The following is a 23,554-nucleotide window of genomic DNA, read 5'->3' as shown; positions in this document are numbered from 1 at the left end:
ATGAACTGCACAGCCCAGCGCCAGCTAAGCTATGGCAAGCCTTCTGAACCAAGCAGGCACTTTGCTTGCGACTCCCTTGGTTTAGCAAGTCTGGAGTTCTTCCAGAAGCTGTGCCTCCTTCAGGAATCCCCACTTCCTCAAGAAGCCCTGCTTCCTTCCACCACCACCAAACAGCTCTGCCCCCTTGACCCCACATTGCCATGTGTGTGATCCTGGTTCCTCTTGAGGGCCAGAGCTCACTGAGCTCTTGCAGCATTGGTGGGTGGCCCTGGGGTTCAGTAGGGCTGAGCCAATGTTCTCAGAAAGGAAGACCCTGTAGCCATATGCATAAAGCCATGTGGTGGCCATGGTCCTGAGCCCTTGAACACTTGAAGAGGTCATCTTGTTTGGTTCTTCACATTGTGCCCCTCGAGGTAGGATGACTCTGGATCTGTGTCCTTGCAGGGAAGAGGTGGGGACATTAATCATCCTCTCCATGCTGAATTTGCAGTTGGAGATTTTTTATGAAAGCCAGGTCGGCTCTTGATTACGAGCCCACTCATTTGTAGAATGCAGTCACAATGGAGAATCAATGGACGCCTTCTGCAAGGTGATGAATGCCAGGCAGGAAATAGCAGCGGGAGGCTGTAGATCCACAGTGATGGATGAGAGCCTGCCCAGCCTGTGAGTCGACCTCGGTCAGGATTCTTATTTATCGAGAGTCGACCTCACCCCAGAGACAACTGCTGTGGTTGAGCACATTTCAGTGTCAGGGATCTTGATGAGACCGCCACGGTGCTCTGATATAGTGCTTAGAGAGTAAACAGATGTCAAGAGCTGATGAGACTCAGAGAACACATGAGGAAATAGTTCTGCCCACCCAGAAGAGAGTCCACCATGCTGACGGAGAGGGAATAAAGTTGGAGGCCAGAACAGGAGAAGATAAGAGGGCTTGTGTTTGGGTATGTAGGGAAAGACCTTTGAGAAAGCAGGCATCTTCATAGTGGGTTTGGGATGGTTGATTTGTTTTCTTGGGTGACATTTCTTGACTCTCAGCCAAACAGAAACAGAAACCAGGGCCTGGAGTGAGGCTCTCTTTTCTCTTCCTTGTTCCCTTCATTTTCTTGGTCTCATCCCACCTCAGGCTGCTCCGCAACCCCTCACACACCTTGCCTTGCTTCATCCTTATTTTTTCTTCCTTTTGACGAAACAAGGTGTTAGTAGTGGGTGTTCAGAAAAGACTCAATGGATACAAAAGAGGGCAGGTAGGAGTGGAAATAAGGAAGGAATATGAGTCAGATGTTGACCCCAGCCAGGCTTTCAAAATCCTTTTTCCCCCCTTTGGTGTGCCCCTGTGTGTCTGGTGGGCAGTTCACTCCGTTTTCATGTACCAGTAAGGTGGGAAAATCCTTTAGCCATAGGAGTGCCCTTGCTATTGGTCATGTTTTGTGCTAGTGTTAATTCTTGGGCAGCTGTAGGAGCTGTATGATGTTATCAGCTGTGGCCGATATTGGCTAGCGCTCGATATGCCTCTGTGGCTCAGTCAGACCTTTGGCTTCTTTTCTGCATCAACTCTATACTTCATGTTTGACTGAAGCTCATGAGTATATGGAGGAAGAGGCAGCTAGTGTATGTGGGGTGGCATGTGACCTCCTCTGCACTGGGCAGGCACTATCATATGTGCCTGGGGTGTGGGTGCTCTGGAGGATGTTGGTAAAATGAAGTCTGGCTCTGTGGAGTTGCTAAGGACCTGCATTCTAAGCATCTGCCCAGGTTAGGAGATGCTCCCAAAACCAAGCCTGAAGCAACAAGACCTGTAATCAAGTCCCCAGTGAATTATTGAGGATTTAGCAAAAGTTACAGTTTCTTGCCCACAAAAGGTAGTGCACACTACCCAGTTCTGTGTCAATTCTAAGATGTCCTAAAAGTTCTGAAGGCTACTGTCTTAGTTAGAGTTTTACTACTGTGAACAGATACCTTGACTAGGACAAGTCTTATAAGGACAACATTGAATTGGGGCTGGCTTACAAATTCAGAGGTTCCGTCCGTTATCATCAAGTTGAGAGCATGGCAGCATCCAGGCAGGCATGGTTCAGGCAGAGCTGAGAGTTCTACATCTTCATCTGAAGGCTGTTAGGAGAAGACTGGCTTCCAGGCAGCTAGGAGTAGGGCCTTAAAGCCCATGCCCACAGTGACACACTTCCTCCAAAAGGCTACACCTCCTCCAACAAGGCCACACCTCCAAATAGTGCCACTCCCTGGGCCACACATATTCAAACCACCATAGCTACCCTATGTATACCCAGCTGTTTTGTTAGGAGACCACTTCCTCTCATCTCATTGGCCTGGGGCTTGTTTGCGTAAATCAGACTGTTAGCATCAAGCTTCAGGGATCCACCTGCTTCTACCTTGCGATTGCTGGGCTTGCAAAAGTGTGTGGCGTCATTCAGCTTCTTCACATGGGTACTAGACATCAAACTCAGGTCCACACTCTTGCAGTACACATATTTACCAACTGAGCCGTCTCTCTAGCCCTCCTGTGGGAAAGGCATTTCACATTCAAGGCACAGTGTTTACCACATTACTCGTCCTCTAAGTCAACAACGCTGTGCCTCCCAGCTCTTTCCTCAAGCCAGATACCCTTCCTCCATCTACACAGCCAAGTCCTGCTCATAGTCCAGCTCCAGTGTTTCCTCCCTCAGTAGAAACAAGCTGTTCCCTTTTGGGCAATTGGGATCAACTGCCATTTGCTTTATGGTCCTTGCTGCTTATTCATGAGGTGTTTGCAACCTGCCTGAGTCCCCCACCAACTCTTTAGCACATCATGAAATTGAACAGTATTTACAAAATGAGTTAGTGGACATGAACACTTTTCAAGAAACACCATATGTAGTATTTCTGATATTTGACTATATTTGCAATGGACAACCCCTCTTCCACATTGCAGGAGCATCTCTATTTTGCCATAAGTAAGCTCCTAATTATGTGTGTTAAATTTAAAAGGATGATACAGAGAAGTAAGCAGAAGAGACGCTGGGAGGTATGGACCTCTGTGCTCCCCTCTGCCTACTTGTTACTCGTTCCTGAAGCCTGGCATCCGGACCACAAGGTGTTTGAGAGCTTGTTGTAGCCTATAATAGATAAGCAATTATCTGTAATAACACTCTCACAAGACAGGAGAACCTGGTAATTTGTCACCACCAAGGACATGAGTCCCAGCTCCTAACAAAGGAAATCCAATGTCCTGTCCTTAGGAAGATAGCCCTGAGAGCATTCTAAAGTCTGTAATGATTTAGGACCAAGTTGAAGAAGATGGTGTTGAGAAGCATTAAAGGAAGCTGGGAACAGAGAGGTCTCACTACTTAAATTCTCAGAGCTTGGCCACCACCTTAAATCTATAACAGCCTCTTTGATTACTATAAGCCATACCTTATAGTAGGAATCCCGGCATCATCCATAGACTCACCTTCCTGCAAACACCCGTTAGCATCTTATATTTTATTTTAACCTTTTTCTAGCATGTATATCACAATAAAAAATTCAAGGAATGCAATCCCAATAAAATGTTAAATGGGCTAGATGGGACATAAGGTAAGGCCTCCTGGCTTTTAGTCAGATGGGAGAGGGCTACAATTTCCAGAGCATCTTGAAGAGATCTTTAATTATGCTTTCTTGACTGTTTTAGGGTGTGGCCGAGTCTGAACTGGAAAAGAACATGAGTCGGACTTTCAAAAGCTTCTTCCGAGCCAGTGATGAGACGGTAAGAGGTAGGAGATGGTGTGTGTGTGTGTGTGTGTGTGTGTGTGTGGTGTATGTGTGTGTGTATTTTATAATCTTGGTTTGTGAGCTTATCTTTAGTAAGGTTTAACCTGTACCAGCCTGTTTGTTCGGACTTTGGACGGCTCTCTTGGGTGGTTCAGCATTATTTGTTGTACATTCTGCTGGCAGGACCAACCCACGCTCACTTCTTTGCTTCACACCACAGGAGTTTCCAGATCCCATGAACCGTGTAAATTCAAATTCACATACCTGCAAAGGCAGGCCTCTGATGGGATCCTATGGACACCTTTTGGGTTGCTCTTAGTGCTAAACTGAAGCAAATAAACTTTCCCTCTGCCTACTATGGGTAGGCCTTTCCATTTTACCTTTTCATGGATGCTTTTGTATGCCAAGGAGTCCTGGGTTGTCAGATTTTCTCTATGACAGGACAGGGAACTGGTCGTTCTAATTCCTCTACCATCTGTAAGTCTGTGCTCTTGCTCCCAGTGACTGATGACCCCAAGTCATCACTCAGATCTGCAAGTGTCAGCAGCTGCTGTGAATGGGAGTTTCCACCTTGCCTTCTCTGACAGAGAGGCCCCTTTGCGCCTTTCAGGTTTATCCTGTGTTATAATGTGGCCCTACTTGCTATTTTTCTTTCTATGGTTTCAGTTATTCTTGGCTAACCATGATCTAATAACATCAAAGGGCAAATTCTACAAAGAATGTTTAAGTTATAAATTGTGTGTCACACTGAGAAGTATAAAGAAATCTCGCATCGTTCCACTGATGTGAATCTGCTCTGTGTCAGCAGGGGGTGGGGTGGGGTTGGGAGCGTGTCTGTAATTAATTATTCTCTTTTAGTGTTGGCCATCACTGAGTATTGGATGTCATTGATTATCTCATGATAGTACCTCATTTATCAATCAAACATTATCGTAGGTGTCACATACAGGATATGCATGGAGCACACAGTGTTCAGTGTTCTGTGCTATCCTGTGGTTTGGGGCTTGCATTCCCCTATGCATTTTAACACATATCCCCACATGAAAGAGTTCTTCTGTGGTCCTCATGTACGTGAGCTCTTCTGTGTTGAGTTGCAGTCTTCTTGTTTGGCCTCACTTATGACATCCTCTCTAACTTTTCTTCCTACAGGGTTTCCTCACTGTGCATAAAGCCACTGAAATGGGTAAGAGGTATCCCTGGGAGGGAAGGGACAGCGGGGACCACATCAGCAGAATACTAATGCTAATGGAGTCCTGTCCCTTCTCCTCATGAAGAAGCCCTAAGCTTGCCTTGCTGTTCTGAGATTCAACATGCTCAAAAAGATCCCCTTATGATTAACGGTGTTACTCTAGTCTACCCCTTAGGGAGCGCTAAAGTCCTAAGATGCTTTGAGTACTTGGACAGAGTATCTGGAATAGGCCTCTTAGTACTAACCTTTCTCATAAGGACCCCATCCAGGTAGGATAGTTGGCTGCTGGAGTCACCAGTTTGTGCAAGGCAGATTGCACTAGATCCCACCTAAATCTCCACTGGCCCTTCCACCCTGAGGTCCTGTTCTGGTCACTGTTCCCACTCATCCTCGAGGCCCCCACATCCAGGGCCGACCCCACAAATGCTTGCTTCACCCCTAACACAGCCTCCTAGCCATTATTCATTTGTATATTAATAACAATGGTCACAGACATTCCTGTGGCTGTCACTGTGACCTCTTGATTACAACTGGAAGAAGTGAGTCTCAGAAGGTTGACCTGTGTCAAAAGGCCAAGCTAGGACCTGACCCTAGGAGTCTTCTCCTCTGAAGACATCTGCCTCCTTGACTACTTTCTTTTCTTTTTCAGCCCCTTAGTAGTTTGTTGATTCCTTGTTCTGAGTGCCTGGCTAGGGAGACCTGGGCTGCGGTGCTGTCCACAGAGAGCTTAGAGTTGTGCAGGGAGGCAGACCAGCAGTAAAGACGCGAGACATGCAGGTGGGAGAGGTGCTCCCATAGGATCAGGGCCCTCTGGTACAGAAGCACCAGCTTGGTCTCCTACTCCTTTGACATTTAGCATCAAAGCCTGGAGTGACTGTGTCCTTTGTGTCTAGTGTTGTAGAATAAAAAGATGTGTTTGTCCCCAAGACTCCTTTAAGGGGACTTCCAGAACACGGCATACCTCAGAAGACAACATGGCATTCTATAATGAGAACCTCACAGTAGTGCAGATACCAGCCCTGAGGAACTCAATGAAGAGAGGGCAGATGGACAGATATGAAGCCTTCACTCCAAGTTCAGATGAGCCAATGTCAGCAGGGAATGGCAGCTTTAGAATCATTGGCCCACAGCAGGAGAGAACACCGGTGTCTTTTTTGCAGGAGGAATCCTTGTGAATACTCCAGAAGAGCCCAGGGTCAGCAAAATTACCACTGAGGAGGAAATCGAGTTTTATGTACAACAGTTCAAGAAGTCTGGCTTCAGGTAAAATGAAAGGAATCCCAGACATGGTAGAGGGCTGGTCAGCTGTTGGAGGATGGAGGTAGTTCTCCTGCCACAGCCCTTGTGAGCACCACTGTGACCTGTCTGTGATTAAATGTCCCCAGTGCCCAGAGGCTCATGACCTGTGGTGTGTAGCTTCCTTTGGGGTATCCAGCTTGTTCTTTCTTGTGTTTATTGGTTTTCCTAGAAGACAGAGGTTTTTAATAGAGTTGCACCCATAGCTCCTCCAAGAATTGGGACAGCTTTGTATTTGGAAAAGCAGAAGCCATGTGAATGAACCCAAATGTGCATGTCTTCTCAGTATCTCTCATCTGCCACGTCCCTTCCTGCTGAGTTTTCTGGGTCAGGAAAGTGGCTTCTGGGTGTGGATGGGCTGCCACAAGTTCCACTCTCTGGTTCATGTCTTGAGGACGAGGATAACCTGTAGGGTCAGCTTCTGTTTGCCCCCAAATCATATCAGAGGCACCAGCCTGGTGACAGAGAGTTCCAGTACTTGGCCTTGCTGAGGAAGCAGGAGCTGTGGACAGGAGCTGTGGACAAGTAGCATGTGTCTGAGGATCCCACTCATGTATCCTGTAGCACTCACTGTCCCTGGCATAGTTGTCTCTGGATATTGTGGGCCACTGTGGGCCAACAGTGGCCAAGTCCTGGGTGCTCACCTGTGTTACTGTCTGATCCTCTCTTCAGAGGTCCTCTGAACTGGTATCGGAACACAGAAAGAAACTGGAAGTGGAGCTGTAAGGGGTTGGGACGAAAGGTGAGCACTGTGACCTCCTGCTACACACACACACACCCCACACACCTCATCACACAGACATCAGACACACACATACCAGTCATACACACACACAGGCACACACCTTACACAAACACACCAAACACACATACACACACAGACATCACACATACACAGACACATACACACACAGACATCACACACACATACATACACACACACACACTTCATCACACAGACACCAGACACACACGCATAGCAGTCATACATACACACACAGAGACACACACCTTACACAAAAACACCAAACACACACACACCCCTCATTACACAGATGCCAGATATACACATACCAGTCATACATACACACACACAGGCACATACCTTACACAAACACACCAAACACATACATACACACACACACCTCATCACACAGACACCAGACACACACAGATACATAGCAGTCATACATACACACACAGAGACACACACCTTACACAAAAACACCAAACACACACACACACACTCCTCATTACACAGATACCAGATACACATACACACACACACACACACACACAGGCACACACACACACACACACACACACACACACACACGCAGTGACCTCAGAGGCCAGAAGAGGGCATCAGATTAAAGGAAATGGAGTTACAGAAGGTTGCCAGCTGCCATGTGGGTATTGGGAATCAAATCTGTGGAATATAATATCCTTGGAATAGAACCTGGATCTTCCACAAGAAAAGCAAATGCTCTTAACCACTAAGCAATCTTTCCAGCTCCTGGAATATCTTTTTAAATCAAAAGGAGTCTTGTCCTTCATCCAAGGATATCTGTCTTCCCTCCTGGTGCCATTGAATCAGTTTTATGAGTTAACTGAGATACAGACAAGGTCAGCTCCTCCTATCCTTCTAACACACACACACACACACACACCCTCCCTGAAGAGCTTGGTGGTGGTAGAGGACAGGGCAGGGCAAATGTCTTCTCATGGGGTGGGGGAGAGGGCTGTTAGTGGCGGGTACCCAAGGCATCTTTCCCTGGACACAGATGGCATCAGGGTAGCTGAGTGCCAGATTCCTTTACTACCTGTTTCTCCCAGATCCTGGTCCCAGCCCTGATGGTCACAGCTGAGAAGGACATTGTACTCCGTCCTGAAATATCCAAGAACATGGAAAAGTGGGTAAGGGCATGACCCTGCACAGTGGGTGTCAGAATATTCCCTAGAAGAGAACGCTGGTGCCCAGAGGAGGATATCCCCATGAGGCTGGGTGGGGGTCAGGTAAAGATCTGCCCTGACCCAGCTTCCCTCCCTTTCCCTACACTGGTAAGGTCTCCTTGCCATTCCTCACTCCTGTCCTGAGTAACACAAAAGTCCTCCAAAAATGTCTATGGGAATCATAGAGGAGGGGTCTCCTCTCAAATGTCCTCTGCTGTGCACTGCACTGACCCAAGTTAGCCCTATTAGCGTTCTGCTGCTGACCTTCCTGCATGGGATTGTCTTTCAGATCCCTTTCCTGAAAAGAGGACACATCGAAGACTGTGGTCACTGGACACAGATAGAGAAGTAAGGAGACTGGGGTTCCGGGGTGAGGAGGGCATAATTCACTGGTCACCTGACCGGTGATTGCTACAGGCTTACTTGAGCTCAGGTCTGCCAGGACTTTTCAGTCAGACTGCCTTGGTGAGGACAGTGGGTCAGACAAATTGACCTGCCCTTTCTTTCCCTTCTAGACCGGCAGAGGTGAACCAGATTCTCATCAAGTGGCTGCAGACTGAAGTCCAGAAACCAGTGACCTCCAAGATTTAACCAGTGGTGTGTCCTCTGCTGGGGACGCATTTTAGTTTCTGGAATGTGGCCTTATCCACAACCAGCAGCGTTGTTCTTTTGCCAGCTAGTGATTTTCTTTAAGTGAAAATGATCGGATGTGGTGTAATTTTAGATCTGGAAGAGAGTATGTGTCTAATTCTTTTGAGGATGACTGGACCATCAAAGAAGAGATCACACCCCAGTAGGAAGGTGTGGGGCAGCCCAGTTTGTACCTTTGCAGCCAAATCCAAGCCTGCTCTTTCTGAAGCAGCTGACCAAAGAGTAGGGACCCTCATTCAATAAAGCTGAAAACCTGCATGCTCCTGTTGCTTGTGTTCTTGAGAAGCCAGGCAACTGCTTGGAGAGGGTACTGCTTTCTGAAGGACAGAAGCCTTACATGGGCCTCCAGGGGACCTAGACCAGCTCTATCCGGGAAGCCTTCCTGAAGGATGCTGTGGGTGGTCGGTCCAGAATGCTTCTAGTAAGTGTGTACTCAGCTACTGATGCAAACTTGATCTGACCTCGCTATGGAGTTAGAGGAAATGAATTCATCTGTCACTCCACCAGGCTCAAACTGATTTATCTTTGTTCCTCCTCTGCCCCCTTTAATGTCCCCTCCTTTCCCTCGTCACATCTAGGGAGACCCTAAGCCTCACTGATCTTGTCTTCTGCACTTGTCGGCCCTCTGTCCTGCTTTGGTGACTAGAATCTCATAGAAGCAGCCTCCTAATTGCCTACACTACCCGTTGGAGCCTCAAAGATTCACACAGGCTACAGTTGATGCTCTCCCAGCCTGGCTCATCACCCCAATTCCTATTAATAGCTGCTCTCCCGTGTTTCTATCCTCGAATCTTGCACTCACTCCAGGCGAGCTCTCCTAACCCTCCTCCTCCAAACTGTGTATCCCCTCTTATGGCGTCTCCCAGCTGCCTTCTCTACCAAGCCTCTGTCTGAATGGCGTGTCCACTCTCCTTGCCGCCCAAGCTGGGTACATTCACATACATTCGTGTGCACACATGCCTTCATTTCGGGTGGAGTCCCTCATTCTTATAACCTGTCCAGAGGAACTTGACCCAGTGGTGACCTCAGCTATTGGTTCCACTGACTGAGCTCTTTGTATTGAGAATCTGCCTCCTAAACCTGGAGATCAGCCAGTATAGATATCTGATCTGTTCCTTCCTTGCTGTGACATTGAGGAAGTGTCCTGTACCTAAGTTCCCACAGCTTTAAAGAGAACATCAATAATATCTAACAATCAAGTGATGGTGGTAGTCAATGTATGATATCTATATCTATACCTATACCTACATATACATACATACATATGCATACATACACACATTTTATATATACATATATATATACATATACATATACATATACATATATATATGGTATAGTGTTTGATATATATATCTAGATTGGGAGTCACATGGAGGGACGGCTATAGACAGGTGGTTATGAGGACCCTTGTTTATACTAAGACCTTGGAGGGCTTTAGTTTCTTTGACACCAGGATCACCTTCATCCTTCTGAACCATAAAATTGAAGGACAAACATGCGACCTGTCAGAATATTTATATGAGACAGAAAATAGCATTTTCCTAGCTCATCTGTAAGGAAGACTATGAGAAGGTTCCCCTAAACCAGCAGAATGACTCAGATATTACAGAGCCCAGTGAATCGGGCCCATAGCATTGCAAAACCAAAACAAACACACAACCAGGCTTGCAAGGTTGAAGGTTGTAAGTAATGCTGGATGAGCAAAGGTCTCTAGGTTATGTAAGAAAATTTCATCATGTCCAGATGATCAGCTCTAGGGAACATTGGGCCACAGCTAAACTACTGTAGCTTTGGCAGCCAGGGAGTAAACTGGGGCAGAGAGCGGTTCAGGTGCCATTTTTAAGTAGATTTGCTTGGAGTCTTTCTAAAGTTATTTTACTATAAAACAATAGTCTTAAAAAAAAAAAGACTTATTTAGTTAGTTTACGTATATGAGTACTCTATCTGCTTGTACACCAGCATGCCAGAAGAGGGCATCAGATCCCATTATTGGTGGTCCTGATCCACCATGTGGTTGTGCTGGGAAATGAACTCAGGACCTCTGGAAAAGGTTAAGAACCAGTGCTCTGTAACGACCTGTTCTCCCCTACGTTTGGGGGCCAAGTGTCCCAGTCTGTTCAGGTCAGTCAACAGGGTCTAGCAAGAGAGAGAGTGGGGATGGAAGGACAAGAGACGCAAAGAATGGAGTCAAGACAGAGAGTCTGTTCAAGTCCCCTTTATTGAAAGGAAATCCTGGGTATATATAAGCACAAGCAGGGGAACACAGCTGAAGACACTACCACATGCGCCTTGCAGCTGGGGGCACTAAACAACAAAACAAGATATGTGAGAAAAACAAGATGTTTATCAGAGTGTGCTCAGCTGTTGTGGGCTGTTGAAAACCAAGTCTCTTGTCAGGGTATATGGCCTGAGATGGCTGCAAAGATGATGGCTGCTTTCTGCTAGGAGTCGGCTCCCAACAGTGCTCTTCAACTGCGGAGCTGAGCCATCTCTCCAGCCCCTAAAGTGATAGTCTTATTTTGTTCCTAAGGGTATAAATAGTCAGTGTAGTCCTCCCCCCGCTCCCCCACCCCCACTCTCTTGGAAGAGGCAAGGCAGCCCCATATCCATACCAGGGGAGAGAAATGGCACTGTCTTTGGTGAGCTCATGCCGTTTGATTTCCAGGAGAAGTATCCTCTTCAAGGTGGGTCTGTTAGGCTGACAGAGAAGAAGCTATTACTGTTCTTCTTAAAGCTTTAAGGCCTTGAGAACTGATAAGCTAAGCTGCATATTGCTATTACCAATATTATCAGCAGCACCTTAAGAAAAAGAGAGTATACACTGAAACCTAAGTGTCTGAACAGACAAAGTCTCTTAAGTGTCATAAGGACAGATATATATCATGTGTGTCATATGTGTTCATGTGTGTTCATATGTGTCATAAGAACAGATATATGTCATAAGAAGAGGTAAGTGTCATAAGAACAGATATATGTAGGGGTCTGTGGGTTTGAGGTTATACTGGCCAAAGGTTATAATTATAACCAGGTTCAAAGATTAAGGTTTAATCCTTAAAAAGAAGTTTAAGACTTAAAAAACAGACATTCAGGAGATCAATGAATGAAAGTTGTCTTTTGGTGAAACATAAAACTGACAGGCTCTTAGTTAGAATAAGAGGGGGTGGAGGGGACACGCAATTGATAACTCAGAGACCCAAACAACATTGAATAACTAGCACTCCAGAAAGATAAGAGAGCACAAGGGATGTAAGAACAATTACAGGCCAATAAGCAGGTAGACCTAGGGAGTGTGAATAAACTAGTGACCTCAGCAACCCAATATGAACCCTGAAGAAGCAAAGAACCTGAGCAGGCTAAAAAGTGATGGTTTCAAATCAATAGTAAGAAGACATGCAATGAGAAAGCCCAGGACCAAGTAGCTTTACTGCTGACACATCGCCCAACTTCTAAAAAAAAACCTAATAGCAGTTATTAAACTATCAAACATAAGTGACATCAGGGAATTCTCCAGATTCAGCCAATGAGACCAGCATTAACTACCCTGATACAGAAGCCAACAAAGACCTAACAAAAACTAAAGACCAATAACCCTAATGAACACGGATATTTAAAAATAAATTCAATAAAATACTAGCAAAAAATAATAAAACATCCACATTTAAAAGTTCATATGCCATGATCAAGTGTGTGCAAGCCAAATACATGAGACAGAAAGAAATCATGATGAAAATTAGAAACTCTTAGGACCTAATATTAAAAACAAGAATCAAGTCAACAAAACAGGGAAAATATTAACATATGAGTGTGAAATCTGACTGAGTCCTCTTCATACATTTTTAATTCAATAACAACTGACCACGAGTAAAGAGAAAAATCATGTTATCAAGACTATTTTTAAAAGATCATCTATGTGGAAGGCTACAGCCTTTAAACAGTTGACACAGGAGAGGGGACTGCTTATATTTTTGCAAATAGACTTCAAAACTCAGAAAAAAAGATAAAACCTTTGAGAAATAAACTGGCTCACACTAGCACAATTGGAAAGAGACTAGCTGGGTATTTTTCAGAAATTAGATCCACAATAAAACCAATCCTCTGACAAGGAAAATTCCAGCTCTTAACCCTGCTCACAAGCGCTGGGAGCAGGGGAAAGCCCACAGTATTGCACAATGAGACTGCTCCAGACCCTCCACAGGGCAAGCATGCCTCTGATGCAAAATCCTGGTGAGTTCACTGCAGCAAAAGAAAACTGCAAGGATCTCATTAAATCTGGAGACAAAGATTCTAAAAGGAACGTGGGCAAATCAATAAAGAAAAATGTAAAAATGACAAAACCTTACAGAGACACAAGTTCACTTCAATAGTTTAACTCACAACATGGACTGAAAAATGAAGAAAGCCTTGTGACCAGAATACTTATGCAGAAAAGGGATTTCAGTAAATTGAATATCTATGGTAAGATCCATAGGAAACTCCCATCAGGGTGAAATAAAAGAAAACTTCTGATTATGACTGATGGTATCAACAGAAAGCTACTGAAAGTAAAGTAAGCACAGATTTTTACAGTCATTTCTTCCAACAAAGGGATCCTATCTAGAATATATTTCCAGCTTCCATGTACAATGAGAGAAGCACAGCAGTCCATTAGAGATGGGGCGAGCGTCTCAAGGAAGAAACTGCCAAAGAGGCTAATATATATATATATATATATATATATATATATATATATATATGAATGTATGTATGCATGTATGCATTCATATATATATGAGCTAACAAGAGCAGTGTATACACATATATTTATATACATATATACACATATGTATACAGATTATATATATATACACATATGTATGTATATATACATGTACATATATATTTGCATATAAAGAAATATAGAAAAGTATTACCCACCAGGAATAAACAAGTTCAAACCAAAACAAACAAAATATAGAAAGTAAGGATAGACATTTGTTCTAGTTACATTTTGTCACAGTAACAAACACCATGGCCAAAAAGAACTCAGGGGTGGAGGGTATTTATTTGGTGTCCACTTCCAGGTCACAGTTCCTTGGGGGAAGTCAGGGCAGGAACTCAATTAGATACTTAAAGCAGAAACCACAGAGAAATACTGCCTATTGGCTCACTCTCAAGTCCACGTTTAGCCAACTTTCTTATACAGCTCAGGACCAGAAGCCCAGGGAATGGTACCACCTACACTGGGCTGTGCCCTTCTACATCAAGGAAATCAATCAAGACCACCCCACCACCACCGAGACACACCACAGCCAATCTGATCTCAGCAATCCCTCAGCTTAGACTCTCTTCTAAGGTGACTCTAGGCTGTGTGTCAAGTTAACAGAGCTGACAAGAGCAATGTTGACAGAGAATCTAGAATCTTCATACACTTCTGGTGGGATGTAAATTAGGACACAATCTTGAAGGATTCTTCAGAAGTATTTACAAGGCATACTCTCCCATCTGGCAACTTCCCCCTGGGAATAAATTCAGTAAGAATACCTCAGTATTGAATAAATTCAGTAAGAATACCTCGTATTGAACCAAAATCATACACAAGGATGTTCATACACAATACCAAACACATGGTGATATATTCAATGTGCAGTGTGCACCAGTGGGATTTTCTGCTGACGTGAATGGAATCCACTCAGGGATCTAGATGTGAAGGAATACAGTGTTTCACTCTCTCTGGGAAAAGTTCAAGGCAGGCAAAACTTGTTTGTGGTTGTGAGAATTGTCAGGGAACAAGCCGGAGGTTTGATGGTTCTGTCCTTAGCGGGTGATCTGGGTTGTAGTTACACTGGTTTGTCTCCTTAAATGTTAGACTGTCCACCTATGATTGACACTATCCAAATATATGCAAAGTACTGATACTGAAACACTTTTGTTATTAAGAGAGTCAAAAACAAAACAAAGAAACAAAAAAGAATTAAAAGTTCATGTACGCATATGTGAACCTTTCTGCTGCTCCGCTGTTCCATGGATTCTGACTCTCTGGAGTGAGTTTTGCCTCCCTCGACCGCCAATCCTCCCTTTTCCCTTCTTTGGTCTCAGAATTCAAACCTAGCAAGTACTTCAAACTCCACCAGTTTTGGAGCAGCACAAAAGCCTCCTGGCACACAGGTGCGCTGCCCACAGCCCTCACCTCGCGCCCCCAACTGCCCTATAGAGCGCCAACTGCCATTCCCCGGGGCTGGGGTCCAGGAGGCCAGGCCATGTGGCTCATCCTGCTTCTGCTGAGTGGGCTGACTGGACTTGGCGGCCTTAGCGAGCCCCAAACAGAAGGCAGTGAGTAACAATCCATCTTCGGGCCTTTGAGAACCAGCCGGGCCCCTCTTTCCCTCCATGTTGTCTTGGGCGCCCCAGAATCGCACTTTAATATCCCAGGATCACCCCGGCACAAGCCCAAGCCACCAACTCACCACAGCTGAAATGCGAAACGGATCCATGGGGCTTTCCCACAGGCCCCAGGACCCTAAGAAACCAGATATTGTGGGATGGGGTGGTCCGAGGCTTGGTTCCTTCAACCCTTCAGTTTTAGATCCTGTTTCAGGTTGATGATGCTTCATAGGATAAGGTTGAAGGTTCTCAGTGTGCGAGGGGTGTAGCTCTAAGAAATGCCTTTTGCACCTTGCAGCTCGTGAGAAATTACACGTGCAAGTCACAGTGCCAGAGAAAATCCGGTCCGTCACAGGCGATGGCTACGAAACACAGGTAATTAACTGCCAATTTGCTTACGATTTAGATGTCACACAAGTATTTTTCTTGTCGAGAGGTTACCTTGGTATTTCTCATCCATGCTCACTCAGTAGATTTTATATGTACGCCCTGTTTTTGTCAACATTAACAATGCTTAGAAAAATCACTGCTGATGACGCTGGATTTCTCAGTCCCACGTCCTTCGGTGCTTTTGAATACTCACTCTTTGACCCGGTCCACCAAAGGCTATCTTCCCAACCACCTGTCCATCTGTGTTTGGAGGAGAGATGATGGTTGTCATTTGATAGAACTCTTTTTTTCCACTTTGTAAATATGTTTCTCATTAAGATTATTCTTTTCAAACTGTTTTTGCTTTTCTTTAAGATTATTTTCCTTTGTTTTTTGTTTGCTTGCTTGCTTTTGTTTTGTTTTGTTTTAAGTAAGCTCTAGAGTCGTTTGTGTTTCTTGAAGTAGCAAACCTTTGTGGCTGGGCCACAAATAGCCCGGTCATTAAATGCTCATGTGTCCTTAGCATTTCTCCGTCTGTAGTTCTGAAGGGTAAAGCTTGTAAATTTTTATACATCTTTTTGAAAAAAAAATGTGTGTGTGTTTATGAAATTTTAATCCTTAAGTTAAAGGGGCAATTTTAAAAAGTGGTTGTTTTCTTTTTAACTGGAAAACAAACAAGGGTTCTACCCGGAGGGACTCACCAGTATCAATTTGTAGCATACAGGGTACAAAATAAAAAGCCGTTGTCTTAACTGTAAAATTCGGGACTCAAATTGTCTCTCTTGTTAATGGCTGCATGCCTATTACCCTGTAAGGGACCTGCTGGCTCCCTTAAAACAAAGAGGCTGTTGTGGTTACTGACTGGAGGGACACAAGGCACATTTACAATTAGCGTGTTTAGTAGAGAATATGCTAAGAGGAAGACACTGAAAGTGTAAGTGGATGGAACTCACAGAAGAATAAAGCACCAAGTGCAAGTGTGAAAGCCGAGGATCTGCAGAGAATATGATGTGACACACAGGAGGCTGGTGGAAAGAGAGAAGGGCAAAACTCAGCTGGGGTAACTGGAAATCTGGGAGGGGTAAGGTCCACTTTTTTTTTTTAATTGAGAAATTTTTTTTTTTTTTTTTAAAAAAGGAGTCCTTGGATAAGGTTTACAAAATGAAGCAGGAGAGAAAAATAAATAAATAAAACCTAATTCTTTGACACATCTGAATACCAGGGGAAGAAGGTGTCTTAAAGACAGAATAACATGAGAGTTGGAGAGACGGCATAGTGGTTAAGAGTGTTTGCTCAATCTTGAGGACTCCAGCCCAGAGCCCAGCGCCCAAGCTAGGTGTTTGAGTGCCACCTCCTGGCCTCTGTGTGTACACATTCATGGATGCATTAATTAATTAATTAATTAATTAAATCACCTAAAAATGTATGCCATGAGACAATAAGTAAACAAATAGGCTTATTAACAGGAGGAAAGAGGAATACAGCAAATGCTTTGCTTCCTAGTTTTTGATAAATCTGGTTATATAGTTATTTATTAAAATGAAATATCTTTCAGAAATGGAACATAGTAATGATTCCAGACTAAGCCAGCATGGTGACTCATGTCTGTAGTCCCAGCACCTATGAGGCTGAGACAAGGAAGTCACACTCTAAGTTTGAAGCCAGCCTGGCCTACGTAAGTACCAGGCCATCTAGAACTACAGCATGAGAACTTTTCTAAATAAATAAGCAAGCAAACAAAGAAATAAATAAATAACAAAAATCCAAGTTGATAGCAAAGACCATTGTTAAAATAATGTGCTCCAGGGGCTGGAGAGAAGGCTGTGTTTAAAAGCCTGTGCTGCTCTGGAGTTTGGTAGCCAGCAACTCCCTTAGGAGATTCGAGCAGCCACAAGTCCAGCTTCAGAAGATCTGGCGCTCTCTTCTGGCCTCCCATGGATACATATGTATGTACCACCTGACAGATATACAGAATAATTTTTAAATTTTTAAAATATTTTTAACATTTGTTTTTATTTTTGTTTTATTTTAATTATTTTATGCATGAGTGCTCTGCTGCATGTACACCTGCATGCCAGAAGAGGATATCAGGTCCCTTTATAAAAGATTGTGAAAACTATGTGGGTGCTAGGAATTGAACTCAGAACCTCTGAAAGAGCAGCCAGTGCTCTTAACCACTTAACCACATCTCCAGCCCTTTAAATATTTTTAAAAAGAAGATACTTAAGCAATATTATACTCTGATCACAATAATGTAAATGTGCACATCCAAGTTGCAAGTGTTTGAAAATTATTTTGTGTTCATTGTTTGGGCTTTTTTTCTTTTTTCTTTTCTTTTCTTTTTTCTTTTCTTTTGTTTTTTTGAGTACTTATGATTGAGTCCACTGCCATATACATGCTAGGCAAGTACTCAACTACTGAACTACATCCCAAGGCTGTGTTTAAATTATAAATAAACTTGCAAACACACTCAGTTGTCAATAAAGATCCCTTCAGATGTAGCATATATATCTAGCACCACTTTACTTATAACTGTAAAACAAATGAAAACTAATTCCAGCAATAGGATGAATGAATGAACTCTGCTATATTCAGAGAGTGAACCTATCACACTGGAGGGGAGAAGTTGAGGAGACTGATGCACCAGTAACAGTGACGGTCCCAGGGGCTGCAGCAATGCCAACTGTGTCTGAGGCCATGCTTTAAGCAGATAGACTATGTGTTTACGGAAGGACAAAACTTATGTAAGTCAACAATTATGCAAAACAAAATACTGTTTAAATATTCATAACCAGTGTGACCATGAATGGTCTCCACGAGGTTTAGCATCCTGACCAGCTGGGCGATGTCAGAGGGCTATGCCGTGCTGAGGGCGCATGACACCACCTTCAAGTACTATCAGTGTTTGGCTTTTTAGATGATGACATAGCATTTTACTGATTTTTAAATCTAGTATGGCTAAAGTACATGACAATTAAAAACTATAACCAACGGGGCTTACAAAGAAGTCAGAACACCCTTTACAAATAGCATAAAGTTGAAGTGTTGGAAAGTATCCCATAAGAGATCTAGAATGAAGTAACACTGTCCACTGTTATTTTTTATTTACTATTGTCCTGGAAATACTTACTGACCTATGCAAGAAGGAAAGAGAGCAAGGGAAAAGGTGAATGGGCAAAAGAATTGGAGAGAAAGGGAGGAAGACATCATTATTTACAGGTGGACAAACAAAATAAAATCCATAATAAGTCACATCAAAATCCAACAGCAAAAATTATATAAGCATGATGGAAAAAATTTTTAAATGCACTGTGTTTTTAGCTTGGCAAAGGAAAAGGTATAAAGCAGAATTTCAAAAAAAGGTCTTTAACTTACACTAATAACAAACAATCTAATTGCAAGCAAATCTCACAAATGTGTAATCTTTTCACTGAAGACAAGGAAATGAAATGTGCCAAACTATGCTATTAATTACACACTTGCGGGTTAAATGATGTCAAGTCTCGGCGGACAGGCAGATTGAGAACAGGTAACTCCAGGAAGCATCTCTAAACCGTCATACTGGTACTGGTGTAGTAGTTGTTGAGCCCCAGATCCACACCATGAGTAGATGTCATAAAACCCACAAACACCACACACCGAGCCCTCGGTCTCCTGCTCTCCAGTACGTGGAATTTCTATGAAGCAATCTTGCTGTATTCTGCCCAGATCTGAAGCATGAGTTTTATACTAATCTCAGTCTTTAGCCAGCTAGTACAGTTACCAGATTAAAATGTAACCCACTCTTTAGAAGGTCTGTCTGCTTGGATAAATTAAAGGATGATAAATCACACCACATTTCATTAAAACAAGTCAACATCAAACTGTAAATTTTCTCTTTTTGTTGTGTTAATATGATTTGGGGGATATAGCATTCATATAAAAAAGTTTTTCTTTATAACTCCCTCACCCCATTTTCCTTTTTAAAAAAATATATTCTCCTTCCAGGTGACCTACAATCTCAAAATCGAAGGAAAAACATACACCCTGAACCTAATGCAAAAGTAGGTGACTGTCACATCTTTAACCGCCTTGCTGTCGGCTATCACTATTGCTAGTGATTACCTACAGTACCATGATTTTATGTCCAGGAATTTTCCAGTTATGGGCTGCTCATCTTGTCCTCTTGTTTTCTCTTCTGAGACAGAATCTTTCTGTGTAGCCAAGGCTGGCCTAGTACTCATTAACTCCTCGCCGCCGCCCGCCCTCCTCCCGCAGCCCTTCCCTTCCCCCCTACCCCACCACTGTCTCCCCAGTGCTGGGGTCATAGGCTCACGCTGCCACTCCTTAATTTGTACTTCACCTTTCTCCACCTTTGTGTCTAAAAGACTATGAAGTCCCTGAAACAAAAATCCTTTTTTCCCCCAACATGAGAAATTTTCCCTTATGCTACAATTTTATGCTACAGTTTTATTTAACCGTTGTTACTTCTCCTCATAAGATTCAGGCTTTGGCTCTACCTTCCCATGTGGGTGTGCCCACTGTTCTGAACTCTGCTCTGTGAGTGTTACCTCCTGTGACCCTTTTCTACCTCTCTCTGGGACACAGAGGCTTCTCTTTGGAAATGGTTTGTTTCCCATGATTCTCTCCCACATGTCTTTGGGACTCGGAGGCTTTGGAAATGACTTGGTGATTGCTTCTGCCTGATCCTTCTGGGTCTTTCTATGGGGCTCAGCATTTATATCAGTCCTTCATTCCAGCGTCTTAGCAATAAAGGGGCTGCTGGGGATTCAGTTCTCAACTGCCTGTAGGATAGTTTAGGTTGTTACCGATTTGTGTCAAACATGTCCTGGGACGGGAAGCTTCCTTCTGTCTGTGGTCTGTGCATAGCAAGCATCTCCATCTATTTAGCTGCCAATAGGAAGACACTATCATTTGAGTGGCTTGCAAACAATAGCTTTGACTAGTTGTGGGAAATTTAGCAGAGGTAAAAAGATTCAGACACTGAAAAATATTTTTCTGCAAACTTATTTAGAGATAATAATAAACTTTTAAAAGTTAAACCTGTGGGAAGCAAATTTAAGTGTATTTAAGTGCATTTTCTCTTGGCTTTTGCAGGGCGTTCTTGCCTCCCAACTTTAGAGTCTACAGTTACGACAACGCAGGAATCATGAGGCCTCTTGAGCAGAAGTTTCAGGTATGAGTTCCAACTCGCTCTGCCTGGGTGGTATGATCCTGGGATGCAAGGATATCCTCCTTAGTTCTGACATGAACGCAGTCATTTCCTTTTGGTGATATGTGCCTAGCCCATGAAGCAGGTGGTTACCAAACCAAATCAGACTATAGTGTTTCCAAGCTATGGGTTTCCCAGTAGTGCACTTGTGTGCGTGTGTGACAAGTCAGGATTGGAATCTGAGAAGACAAGGGAACCCTGAGCTGTTCTGTGAAGTTCAAAGGACCAAATGAGAACATATAAACTTTCATAGACATTTAAGAAAACACTATATTTTTCGCACATTTGAAACACTTGAAACTTTGTTTAGCGATGTGTACATTGGGGGTGGGAGAGGGGGAGCAACTGAAGTGTGGGTAGAACTGCAGAACTCCCCATGTCTGAAGTGCACTTTATTACTGCCATTGCCCTGCCCTGTGCTTGCTGCTTCCTCTCCCTCCTCCTCTCCCTCCTTCCTCCTCCTCTCCCTCTTCCTCATCCTCCTCCTCTTCCTTTTTTCTCCTTTGTATTTTCATTTTCTAGACAGTGATGCTGTCATTTTTAAAGGCTAAGATTTTAACAAAACAAGTAATAGACATGGCCCTTGTATCTTGATTTCTTTTCCTGCTACTGTGATAAGAATACCCTGGCAAAGGTGACTTGAGGGAGAAAGGGTTTATTCCGGCTTAAAGCGGAAGTTCATCGCAGTGATGAAGCTGAAGCTTAAAGCAACTGTTCACATTGCATCCATGGTTAGAAACAGAGCATGATGGGTGCATCCTACCGCTGTGCTCCCTTTCTTCAGTTGTAAAGTCCTGTATCCAAGGCGGGGAGTAACGCCAGCCCACGGTGGATTGGTATTCCCAACTCAATGAACAAAATCACGATAATTCCCCCAACAGGCATGCCCAGAGACCCACCTCCCGGGTGACTGTAGATTCTGTCAAATTAACCATTAACACTATCATCCCTTACCTTAACCGTTGTTTGCCAAGAAAAGCAGAAACATATGAGTTGATATTGATATATAAAAAAAATGCATATTGTCCAATGGTACTGTAGTGTTAGAGAGATTTACATGTGTGTTATGTATGTATAAGAGACAGACAGACAGATAAACACAAGGTCACAATAGCCCACACTTGAACATGAAGACATATACCTTTAGTCTCAGCACATAGGAGGTAGAGGCAGATGGACTAGGAGTTCAAGGTCACCCTCAGATACATAGGAAGTTTACCAGCCTAGACTATATCAAGAAAAAAAAAAACAGTAAGAACAACACAAATCTTATGAAGCAAAAGCCTAAATGGTTACACATATGTACAATCTCAGAATTCAGGAAGCAGAGGCAGGAGAGCTGGGAGTTCAAGGGCAGCCAGGATACATCGAGTGTGAGACCACTCATACACATGGTTAGACTCTGCCTTCTTGTCTCCAAAGTACAACTTTAAGAACAGTCTGAGAAAAGAATGCTTTACTTAAAACATGCTGAGCTGTTAAACGTTGGTCTCAAATGCAGCAGACACAGGGCTTCACATAGATAACCCGGGTTTCTGTCCTTCCCTTAAACCTGTTTCTAGACTAGGAAAATTCAAGTCCATCGAGTAGGTTTCTTTAAAAAAGAAAAGTTTACAGAATTGTTTTTATGATTTTCAAAACCTGTCTGTATTCATCCCTAAAATCGCACTATCCTGGAGACGACGACATAAGCCAAAGAACAAATCAACTTTGCAGACAACCATACTCCATCTCTTGATACCGGCACACTAGGGATTGGGAGTCAATAGACGCATTTTCAGAGAATCCAAGCACGCAGCCTCCAGAAAATGGGGAGATTCTATTAAAAGCCTCCTCCCCAATCATTTTGTGCTTGTTTCCTTATATATCTTGTAATTTTTTGTTTGAAATTAGACATTTTGCATAGTGTCATGTAAGCAGTCCGAGTTTCGTCTCCCCCACCCCTTGACACTTGTAATTGTTACTAGTTTTTTTGGTCTGATAGCTGCCTGGCAAAATCAGTCCTCTCTCCTGCCCTCCTGTTAAGTCTGTGATGTCATTTCATAGGAAGATAAAGGTTAAGGTTCTGCCCATGGGCAGCAGTGGTCATTCAGGGTTCTCTTTGCCTTCCCTCTGGCCACACCACTCTCAGACTCTGTTCCTTTCTAGTCGCTGCCTTGACTTCACAATGCTCCAGGGCACGTACCATTCTGCAGCTTCCTCCAATCCAGTGTGCCTGTCTTGGAGGGACAGCTGCGCAGATCAAGGTTCCATGTCTGGTGCCACCTAGAATACTCCTCCATCTGCTTCCCACCCGTCTTTCATAGGCTAGCTGGCTGAGCACTGAGAGAGTTCATGGATCTAGCATAGCCCTCTCCCTACAAACTGTACCTTTCTGCCTGTGTTTAATATGCACAAGCTTTCCCTTGAACTCTTGCAAGTAACGTCTCAGAAAAGACTGGTTATAATCACCTGCCTACCTCTCTCCTGGTCGACCTCTGAGTCAGCCCTGGTGATCAGAAAGCACATCCTGCCAGCATCAATGTCCACTCAGATCAATGTTCATCTTCAGGGCTCACTCTTGGTCTTTATTAAAAGCTGACGCTAATGAAAGGGTTTTCTGAAGCACACTCTGAACCAGTTCTTTTGAGCTTTTCTCTATCAGAGTAGGACGGGTACATCAGTGCTGACCTTGACTTCTGATTACATGAGGCAAACCCAAAAGTGGAAGCTTCAGATGATTGGGGTGGGGGGACAGATGACATCTCAATCTCTGCTGTCACTAGTCGTTGAGTTAG

General features: G+C 43.8%; 2 protein-coding genes across 2 annotated transcripts in view; both read left to right on the top strand.

Moving 5' to 3' along the window:
* The window catches only part of Ephx2 (epoxide hydrolase 2), a 37,850-nt gene extending 28,759 nt beyond the window's left edge, over positions 1–9,091 (top strand). Inside the window, exons 13-19 of the mRNA XM_028758821.1 lie at positions 3,665–3,739; positions 4,894–4,927; positions 6,094–6,196; positions 6,902–6,971; positions 8,066–8,146; positions 8,472–8,530; positions 8,698–9,091. Coding sequence (XP_028614654.1) covers positions 3,665–3,739; positions 4,894–4,927; positions 6,094–6,196; positions 6,902–6,971; positions 8,066–8,146; positions 8,472–8,530; positions 8,698–8,773 — 498 coding nt within the window. The 3' untranslated portion in view covers positions 8,774–9,091. The remainder of the gene's footprint in view (positions 1–3,664; positions 3,740–4,893; positions 4,928–6,093; positions 6,197–6,901; positions 6,972–8,065; positions 8,147–8,471; positions 8,531–8,697) is intronic.
* A 5,981-nt stretch (positions 9,092–15,072) lies between these two features.
* The window catches only part of LOC114613502 (disintegrin and metalloproteinase domain-containing protein 2), a 46,131-nt gene continuing 37,649 nt past the window's right edge, over positions 15,073–23,554 (top strand). Inside the window, exons 1-4 of the mRNA XM_028758841.1 lie at positions 15,073–15,145; positions 15,495–15,571; positions 19,553–19,608; positions 20,663–20,741. Coding sequence (XP_028614674.1) covers positions 15,073–15,145; positions 15,495–15,571; positions 19,553–19,608; positions 20,663–20,741 — 285 coding nt within the window. The remainder of the gene's footprint in view (positions 15,146–15,494; positions 15,572–19,552; positions 19,609–20,662; positions 20,742–23,554) is intronic.

The sequence above is a fragment of the Grammomys surdaster genome, unplaced genomic scaffold (genome assembly GCF_004785775.1).
Source record: "Grammomys surdaster isolate TR1022 unplaced genomic scaffold, NIH_TR_1.0 126219, whole genome shotgun sequence".
NCBI classification, from domain to species: Eukaryota; Metazoa; Chordata; class Mammalia; order Rodentia; family Muridae; genus Grammomys; species Grammomys surdaster.
This window is presented reverse-complemented; position numbering and strand designations above follow the sequence as displayed.